This window comes from Arachis stenosperma, chromosome 5 (genome assembly GCF_014773155.1).
Source record: "Arachis stenosperma cultivar V10309 chromosome 5, arast.V10309.gnm1.PFL2, whole genome shotgun sequence".
Classification (NCBI taxonomy): domain Eukaryota; kingdom Viridiplantae; phylum Streptophyta; class Magnoliopsida; order Fabales; family Fabaceae; genus Arachis; species Arachis stenosperma.
In genome coordinates, this window is record NC_080381.1 from 126630226 (window position 1) to 126641021 (window position 10796).

The window sequence follows — 10796 nt, forward strand, 5'->3', positions numbered from 1 at the left end:
TCATTAGTTTTAGTTTTAGAGTTTTAGAGAGAGAAGCTCTCACTTCTCTCTAGAATTAGGATTAGGTTTAGGTTTAGTTCTTAGATTTAGATTTAGATTCATCTTCTTCTACTTCTATCTTCTCAATTCCTTGTTGTTACATTCATTCTTCTTCCATTCTTTTATTGCAATCTCCTTTATGTTGTTCTTGTATTTTGTTGTAGATCTAGTATTGTTTCTTCTACTTTCTTCCAATTCAATAAAAGGTAATTCATAATAAATGTGTTTCTTTTGATTGTTGTTGTTAATTCCTTTCAATAAATGTCGTTAGATTCTATTCTTGTTGTCAATTTGCTTTGCTTTTCTTTTGTGCCTTCCAAGTGTTTGATGAAATGCTTGGTTGGATTTTAGTGTAGGTTTTGTTCCTCTTGGCCTAGGTAGAGTAATTAGTGACTCTTGAGTTATCTAATTAATTGATAATTAGAAGTTGCTAATTGATTTGAATGCCTCTAAAGCTAGTCTTTCCTTTAGGAGTTGATTAGGACTTGAGGAATCAAATTGATTCATCCACTTGACTTTCCTCCATGATTAGAGGTTAACTAAGTGGGAGCAATGGACAATTTGTTATCACAATTGAAGAGGATAACTAGGATAGGACTTCTAGTTCTCATACCTTGCCAAGAGCTTTGTTAGTTGTTAGTTTATTTCCTTTGCCATTTTATAATTCTTGGCTATAATCTCAAAACCCCAAAATAACTCACAACCAATAACAAGACACTTTATTGTAAATCCTAGGGAGAACGACCCGAGGTTCCAATACTTCGGTTTATAGATTTTAGGGGTTTGTACTTGTGACAAACAACTTTTTGTATGAAAGGATTAGTGATTGGTTTAGAAACTATACTTTACAACGAGATTTTATTAGTGAAATTCTAAACCGTCAAAAATCCAATCGTCAGAGCTCTCGTTCCATGTCATACTGTAGCTCCCTGTTGAACAAGGTAACTTGTTCCCTTATGTCCACACTTCTACGATAGTGGACTCAACATCAAAAAATCGTGGAGTAGTCGTGGGGAGACACGACCTATACCATAAATCCTCCCCAGCTTACAGGAGCCCACAGTTTGCATTCATAGCTCATACTCAAATATAGACGCCGATCAACCCCTCAGCGATCTAATTCACACGCTTCTCTTGAGCCCCGATAAGCTTATCATCGAACTCAATTTAGCCAAAAGTATTAATTTATAAATTATAAGAATGAATATTTATAAGATTTTGATTATAACAAATATCTTCTAGAAGACTTTATTTTGATGAGACTATTGACCTAGCTCAATTTTCTAACAAAAGGGTTTAGAATAAGTAGATAGAGTCATAATGTATCATATTAATCAATGAAAAAGTAAACAAATTAATAATCAACTTAAATAACTAAATGATACAAACATTTTTTTTCTTTGTTGCCATGTAGCTAGTGGATCCTCCAATGTGAGTTCAAGGGAACTTGTATGAATTGTGAGACTTTACTCACACTATAAGCAATTTTGGACCGAGTGATAGTGAGGTATAGCAAGCTTCCCACTATTGAACGATACAGAGAGGGATCAGTAAATGTGGAACCACCAGTTGCTGACAACTTCAGCATGGGTGGATGAGGAGTGTAGCACGGCCTACAATCATCCACACCTGCTTTCTTAAGCAAATCAGTGATGTATTTTTGTTGGGAGGGTAAATTTTTTCCTAAAGCGAAGTGATGAGTAACTTGACTGTCAAGAAAGTATTGAAGTTCGCCCATATCTTTCAAGGCAAATTTCTTATTTAGCTTCACAATCATTTCAACTATAATGACCTCAGATTCACTAGCAAAGGTGATATCATCTACATACACAAATAAGAACGTTCTCACACTTTTCATAAAGTTAGTAAAAATCGAGATATCAAACTTAGTCGGAACAAAGCCAAGTTCTCGAAGCCCAGTAGCAAGCTTGTTGTACCATGCTAGAGCCTTTGTAAGCTTACACACCAGCGTATTATCACCCTTCACATATCCTTGAAGCTGTCACATATAGATATCTTTACTCAACTCACCATGTGAGAATGCGTTATTAACATCTAGTTGTCTGATTTTCCAAGAATTAGCCAAGGCCAGAGACAAGATTTGGCGAATGGAAGTAGATTTTATCACAGGGCTGAATGTCTCATTGAAGTTAACACCAGGGTATTGAGTAAAGCTCTGAACCATCAAGAACATCCTATATTTCTGCAAGGTGCCATCAGAGTTGAACTTAGTACGAAAAACTCACTTCCAGTAGCTTATCTACTAGGAGGCAATGGAACCAATCTCTGTGTATGATTTTAAACAACGTATCATACTCTGCATCCATAGTTTTTCGCCACCTTGGATGATTCAATGCATCTCTCACTATCCGGGGCTCTAATTTAGTTAAAAGATCTCTTGGCTTCTGTATATCCGCTTTCAAGGGCGGAGTTAGATGAAATAGTAGAAAGGGACTAAAAATATTTATACAATAAAATAAGATAAAAATAAAATTTTAAAAGAGATTAAACTAAAATTTACGTATAATTTACATATAAAAAATTAAAATTAGGGAGACTATTGCCCCTTCCTCACTGTGTGGCTCCGCCCCTGCCCGCTTTAGCCCTTGTGATCATGAGGTGAGCATTCGGAGATGGAACTTGAGAAGTAGAGAGAGGAAGTTGTGGCAGATCATGAAGGACAATTTCAATATCTGAGATTAGTATTGGTATAAAAAAAGGAGAAAAGGCAAGCGGTTGGGTTGTAGAATTTGAAGAAGAGAGGGATTTAGACACAGATAGAGCGGGAGGCATAGTTGAGACAGGTTTAGGTACTATAGGTATAGAAGGAACTTGGGAGGAAGCATGTTGCAGTGGTACAAGATTAGCTGGCTTATGAAACTCTAAAGACTTATCCTTAAAAGAAAAAATTGATTTATGAAAACACCACATTTTGGTGTGATCACAACTTTTCCAGAACTCATGAGACATTTATGATGACGATACACACCTAAAATACTAATCTGCTCAATCAAATGACCCACAATATGCATATCTCGACAGAATTTGCTTGTTCCTCTTCTTATTTTTTATTTTTCTTTCCTTTCCTTCTTTTCACTCTCTCTTTATTCTCTTCAAGTGTAAAATAAAAAGTAAAGTATGTGCTTGTGCTATTTTAAAAGCTTTGTTCGGTGTTATTTCACCGATTCTAACAGAAAAATTGAGATATATATTTTTTTTTGTCAATTTCACTCACTTAAAATGCGAAATTGACATAAAACTGAATGCAAGTCTTATGTCGCTTTTACTGCTGTGAAATAATGATACAAAGATGTTACTAATTTTGGTGTCTTTATCCGCAAAATCTTCTTTAGTTTTGTTGGTACAATCTACAAAATTAAACTGACTACAAAAATCGTGAAATAATACAGAAAAATATAAATCTTGGTATTCTTAAATAAAATGGTAAATAATATTTTTTTATGTAAGTAAAAATAAAATCCTTATTTTATTTCTCCGGCATAGTGAAGCCAACTCTAAGCCAATAATGTAGTAATAGCCAGGGACGGTTCTACATACATTGTTGTGGGGGTAAGTGCTCCCACTACAATTTAGAATTTTTTTGAGTAGTATATGATAATAATATTTATTTGCCCCCATTAGATTATTAAATTTGATCCCACAATAAATTTTTACTCAATTTTTGATATTTAATCGTCAATTTAAAAATTTTATATTAGAAATTCGTTAGAACTTAGAATGATCAATTCTCAAATTTAAACGAAATTAGTGTTTTTTTTTTAAAATCAACTCAAAAGAATATTATTTATCTTCTTTTTAAATTAGCTTTATTTTTTGCATAACAACTGTATTAATTGAAAGAACTTTTTTAACTATAAATATAAATAAGAGTCAACTTCTAATTGTGTTAGGAAGTGAATTTTTAAATAATTATTTAGTAATATATATAAAAAGAGAGAAATTTTGATGGTAGTTAACAGAAAAATTATTTAATTTTTTAAAATATAAAACCTAAAATAATAGAAATTTAAATTATATATTATTATTTAAATTACTATTTTAGTATTGTAATTTATATATTAGATATTTTGAAGGCTAATCATATTTTACAATAATAAAATATAATCATAACAATAATTATGTTATATGTACATAAAAAATAATTATTTGTATAAAATATATATTAAAATATAAAATACACATTAAAAATAAGTTAAACAATACATATATTTATACACAGATATATAATAATTAATAAATAATTTAATATTTAATTTTTTATATACATATATTATTTTTATTATAAAAATAATTATGATGTTATATAAATTTTGCTCCCACTACTAAAATTTTCTGAATCCGTCACTGGTAGTAGCCATCGTTTTCAACCATCTCTCTACGTGGCAGCCAGTTTATGCATCGTCTCCAAACTTTATTGTATGCATATGCACAATAATTTCACATGTGTCTGTTTCTTAGTATCATGGTGAACGTAACAAAGCCTAAAATGTGGGCCCAGAATCTCAAACAAATATCCCAACGAGTGGACACTCTATTGTCTCCCTCTTCCATTATTATCACTTTCCATTGCACTAGCAAAAATATATTCATGTTATTACTAGTACAATTTTAAAGCAACAAATATACGATAATGCAATTATACACACATGCATCTTATACTGATTAAGGTGTTAAGAGAATTCGACTAATTGATCAAACAAATCTAATTACGACTAAGAAGAAATTATTAATGTTCTTGTCTTGTGATAAAGAAACATTGGTGTGTACTTCATTCTTTATTTTGATATTATTTTATAATTTACCCCGAAATTATTATCCTTAGTAGTTAAAAATTTCTTTCTCCACCATATCTATTATATACCATTTATTGTTTTCTGTCTATTCTTTTATCTTTCTGACTTTATTTGATTTCGTTAGAAAATTAAATGAATAAAATACTCTAAAGAACACAAAATTTACTCCATGAAAATTATTTCTGCACCTTAATATTCGCCCAAATTAGGAAATCAAAGCTAACCTTACGACGAGCAAAGATTCCCTTTATTAAAAAAAAAAAAAATCTAACATTAGGACAAGCAATCATCTTGTGCCATGATAACACTGCAACAACCACTTTAAAAAGAAAACAAAAGGAGATTGTTTGACACAATTATTGTCATTCACATTTTTGTGCGTCAAAAGAAGAAAGAAGAGAGAAGAGAGAAGCATGGCTGAAAAGAAAGTCCCGGATGTGTTGCTGAACACAGGTCACAAAATGCCAGTTCTGGGCATGGGAACTTCGGTGGAGAATCGTCCTTCAAATGAAACACTTGCATCAATCTTTGTTGATGCCATTGAAGCCGGTTACCGCCATTTCGACAGCGCCGCCGTGTATGGAACAGAGGAAGCCATTGGCTTGGCTGTCAAGAAAGCCATCGACAAAGGACTCATCAAGAGCAGAGATGACATTTTCATCACTTCAAAGCCATGGAACACTCATGCTCACCATGATCTTATTCTTCCTGCTCTCAAGGCCTCACTAAAGTAAGCAATCATCTCCTTACTCCAAATTTTATTTTATTTTATTTTTCTGTCTTAGGCTGGGTAAGAATTTCATTCTAGAGACAATTTTATTGAAAATCACCTGTGAGATTTTTCAGTAAAGCTGCTTGTAAAATTAAATTTGATAAGTCATATTAGTCGAGTGATTAGTTCACTGGTTTTTGAATTAGTCGACTTGTATTAATAATAGATAGTATTTGACTTGCCAATTTAAAGGATATTACGGAGAACTAGAAAAAATATGTAAAAAATTACAATTAAATGAAATGATTAAGCATTTATGAGGTGCTTAAGGTAACTTATGTTCATATTTTTAATAAATTAACATTTTAATTGAATATATAAGATAATAACATGTTTCAACATAAAATATGATTGTATAAATGATGAAAAAACATTTCTTAACTAACTTTTTCTTTTCTTAATTTCTTTTAGAAAAAGGGTTAAAAGAAATTAAACAAAGTAATAACTTTATGTTCCAGTCCTAGTCTCTCACTATGCTAATTTTACTTTGAACATATTGTTATAGAAAGCTGGGAACAGAGTATGTGGATCTTTATTTGATACATTGGCCAGTGAGGCTTAGACATGACCTTGAAAACCCAGTAGTGTTTTCCAAAGAAGATATTCTCCCATTTGACATAGAAGGGACATGGAAAGCAATGGAAGAGTGTTACAAATTGGGCTTAGCAAAGTCCATTGGGATATGCAATTATGGTATCAAGAAACTCACCAAATTGCTTGAAATAGCTACAATCCCCCCTGCAGTTCATCAGGTTTCGTGCTTCACTGATCAATCTATTTGTTTTTGCCATTTTGCTACCAAACTATTACTAGGGCAAACCTTAAGGTGAATTTATTAATATTTATTAGAGAAATATTTGTTCTTTTTAAAAGTATAAACTAATCTTTTGTATATAACAAACAAAAAAGTTTATATACTTATGTTTGTTTGTTTTAAAAGTTAGAAATATTTTTAGAAACATTTATAAAGATACTTCTCAATACTAATTTGTAATTTTTAGAATTAAGAAAAATTTAATATAATTGTATATATTAAAAGTGAAAAAACTTATATATTACTCTTTACTTTCATATTTATTATGGTCATTTTAGTTTTTAGAAATATATTTTTATCAAATATTATTATCGTAACTTATATTTATAAAAATAATTTTTATTTTACTAAATATAATTACTATTACTTTTGAAAATAATATTAAGTCTAAAAATATAAATAACTTTAGAAAAATATTGACAATATCAAACTCAGCCTTAGGTGTCTCTAACACATAATGAAAGAGTAGCTTATTATATATTAGGTTTGGTTGTTCACATTATACTTTTGATCAACGTAGTATGATTTGTACTAGATTGTTGTTTTCTTTTTTGGGACTGATTTTGTAATTTTAAAATATTTAATGACGACTTTGTCCTTAAATATTTAGGAGTTTATCTTTTGTATTAATTATAAAATTAAGTGATAAGTAAATACTAAAAATTTAAACTTCAAATATATTAGTTCCTAAAAAAAATCAATATAATTCTTCCATTACTTTTAAATTAACTCTTATGATTAGAGCAAAATATCTTAATTTAAACTAATTTATCCACGTTTATTATCCTAAAAGACTCTAAAAACTAATATGTGCAAAATATAAATTCTCATAGATTTATTTATCACTTTACTCTAATTATAATTGTCTCAAAAACCATGATAGTAAATTATGGGTTTTCTTAGGTGGAAATGAACCCATCTTGGCAGCAATGGAAATTGAGGGAGTTTTGCAAGGAGAAAGGAATTCATGTTAGTGCTTGGTCAGCACTTGGAGCTTATAACATATTTTGGGGTTCAGGAGCAGTCATGGAGAATCCAATCCTTAAAGACATAGCAGCTGCCAAAGGGAAGAATGTAGCTCAGGTAATTCAAAGTTATGAACATGGTCATTCATCTATACTTCTATACAGATCCACTACTTATTCATCAAATTACACACGAATCTCATGATTTGTAAAACGTAACAACACCAATCTCTTGTAAAATTAAGCAACATTGAGCTTAACGTGATACTTCTATATTTTGCCAAAGATGAATTGTGGTCTTTTTCTATAGTTTAGGTGACATTCATTACGTCTAAAATAAAGTTCACTTTTAGTTTTGGCTTTTATAACTTTTTTGTTGTTTTTTTCGTTTTTATAAACTAAAATTTAAAAGTTATCTATTTTAATTTAAAATTTTACTACCTCGTAGTTTAAGGACATATTTTAAAAATGTGATAACTTTCTTCAACTTTTGATATGTTCAATGTTTTGAAAAAAATTCAATAACTTTTAATAAAATATTTTTTTTATAGTACTCTTAAAATTTTCTTTTAAAACACATATATATTAGTAAAATTATCTAATTTGTATTATTAATTTATTCCGTTAAATGTAAGTCGTCAGGTCAATATTTAACTTCTTATGCAAAAATCAATTATGAAAACCAAAACAAATAAAAAAATAAATATTTTATAAAGACAAAAAAATTATTTAAAAATGATAAATTAAGAGAAATTAAGAGTTAAAATATGTAATATTATCTATTCTGATTTCTGAGTGAAGATCAATTTAATTGCTTCCTAAAATTGTTAATTTCAGGTAGCACTTAGGTGGACATACCAACAAGGTTCAAGTGCAATGGTGAAGAGCTTCAACAAAGAGAGGATGAAACAGAACATTGACATATTTGATTTTGAGCTGAGTGAGGAAGATTTAGAGAAGATCAAGCATGTTCCACAGCGAAGGCAATACACTGGGGACATGTGGCTCTCTGAGCATGGTTCTTACAACACATTGGAAGAACTTTGGGATGGTGATGTTTGAACAAAATCAAACATATATTCTAAGATCTTAATTAATTACTAATAAACTCTTATGATTTGAATTTCACTTCTTGTGTGTTGCCATGGTTGGTTTTATCTTTATATTATATAGTATGTGGACATAACTAATCTAAGCATTTAGTTAAGAAATGTATTTTGGTTGAGAACTTGAGTGGTGAATAAGAATGTGACATTTGTGTATGTGAGGTTTAATTTCCTCTGTCATATTCATTCATATATGTAATCATGGCCACGTGGCCCTATTGTTATGAGCCACCATTCAAAGGTTGTGCTAATGCTCTATAGTTTTTTTATTTTCTGAAACACTATTTCACTAAAAGATAAATAAATAAGTACAAAAATCAATCCTTGTGAAACAGAATATTCTCTAGTGTAATTTTTCTGGAGAATGATTAAGATTTAGGAGTCTATAAATAACCAACAGTTTATAAATAATTCATCAAAGATAATAATAAATTACTAACTTGCTAAAAAGATTTTCTGCCCCAAAAATCAATATCAATATTACTTGTTAGCAGTGTTTTTTTTTAAATTATATATACACTTTTTTTCATAACTTTTTTAGGGAAAAAGCTAAATTTTAATTATACACATTTGAATGTAAGAGTTTGTTTTTTTTCTCTTATAAAAATATACCAACAAAGTGTATGAATGTAAAAAATGGTACAAATACATTTTTTCTTTTGCATTATCCATATAAGTAAATTGTTTAAGAATCTTGCCAAGCTTGAAGAAAAATTTGGCGCTATATATTTGAGTAAAGCAATGTAAAAGTGATTACAAATCAAAACAAATACACTATGTATTGTAATTAGAAAAATATTTTATGATAGTAAATGAAACTAAAACTCTACATATCTTTTCCTTTTTCTTATGGTGTCCATCAAAAGTTGTTCACATATGACTGTGACCTACAATTGGGTGATAATGTTTCCCAGTTAGATCCACCATTATATACTTTCTCTCTCCCTAACTAATTAAATGACAAATTAAATCCCATAATTAAAAGGACCATTTAAATAAAGATGTTTAAAACATTTTTTTAAAAATATTTTTTAATAATTAAAATTTGATATATATAATTAATTAAATTATGTTATTTTTGTCAAAACTAAATCAAATAAATTGATTTAGCTAAAAAATCGGTAAACTAAATCTTGAATCGATCTAAATTAATATTTTTTTTTATAGAAAATGACTACAATAACCCTATTATAAAAAATTATTAAAATACTTTTATTATATATATATATATATATATATATATATATATATATATTTTTTAAATTTTGAGAACCATAAATCATACTCTATGATGGCAAAGAGAGAAGAGAAGGATTAGGATTTAGGATTCTTAAAATTTATACATATATATAATAATAATAAGAATAAGAGTATTTAGTTATTTTTTATAATAGAGATATTGTAATTATTTTTATAAAAAAAATATTAATTTAGATCGATTTAAGGTGTAGTTCATCGATTTTTTGGCCAAATCAATTTATCTGATCTAATTTAAAAAAATAATACAATTTAATTAATTATATATATTGAATTTTAATTATTAAAAAATATCTTTAAAAAATATTTTAAATGTCTTTATTTGAGTAACTCTCTAATTGAAAATATCTACTAGCATCCATAGCACAAAATGACAAATATTCAAGGATACAATAAAATAAAAGTTTAATTCGTTTGTTGGTCTCTATAGTTTTATAAAATTTATAATTAGATTTTTAAATTTTTTATTCTATTAATTGAATTTTTTATACTATTTTTTATTTTGTAATTAAGTTATTTTAGCGTTAAAAATATTAGCGTTAATTAAATATTTTTTTACAAAATAAATGTATCCATAATTAAAAACTTGATTAGATCTTTGATCATATATTTTTAAAAAAAATATTCTATTAAATTACTATTTTTTATATGAAAATGACTTATTTATAAAATTAAAAATAATGTAGATACTTAATTAAAAAGAAAAAGTCTAGAAGCAGTAACTTTTGTGTTTTCTGGCCAGCACTTAACCATCAAAATAAAAGTGAATGATCTCCTACCATTAGATGTAATCTCACACCATTAAAAATATTATTGATGGCCAATTTATAATTATAAAATACCAAAATTGCTGACCTCCTAACATTTCTAAAAAAAATATAAAAATCTAATTGCAAATTTAGTGAAACTCTATAGAGACCACAAAATAATTACTCGTAAAATAAAGTAAACAGCTTGCATGAGTGGACGTAATATAGCCACAGCGACTCAAAATCAAAACATTGTATTATATAAAACAATAATTAAATT

General features: G+C 28.4%; 1 protein-coding gene across 1 annotated transcript; it reads left to right on the forward strand.

Moving 5' to 3' along the window:
* Positions 1-5029: 5029 nt before the first annotated feature.
* Positions 5030-8666, forward strand: LOC130979202 (protein REDOX 2-like). The gene is made up of 4 exons (XM_057902579.1): positions 5030-5583; positions 6131-6377; positions 7343-7522; positions 8242-8666. The coding sequence occupies exons 1-4, from the start codon at positions 5267-5269 to the stop codon at positions 8464-8466; spliced, it is 969 nt and encodes a 322-aa protein (XP_057758562.1). The 5' UTR covers positions 5030-5266; the 3' UTR covers positions 8467-8666.
* Positions 8667-10796: the final 2130 nt, after the last annotated feature.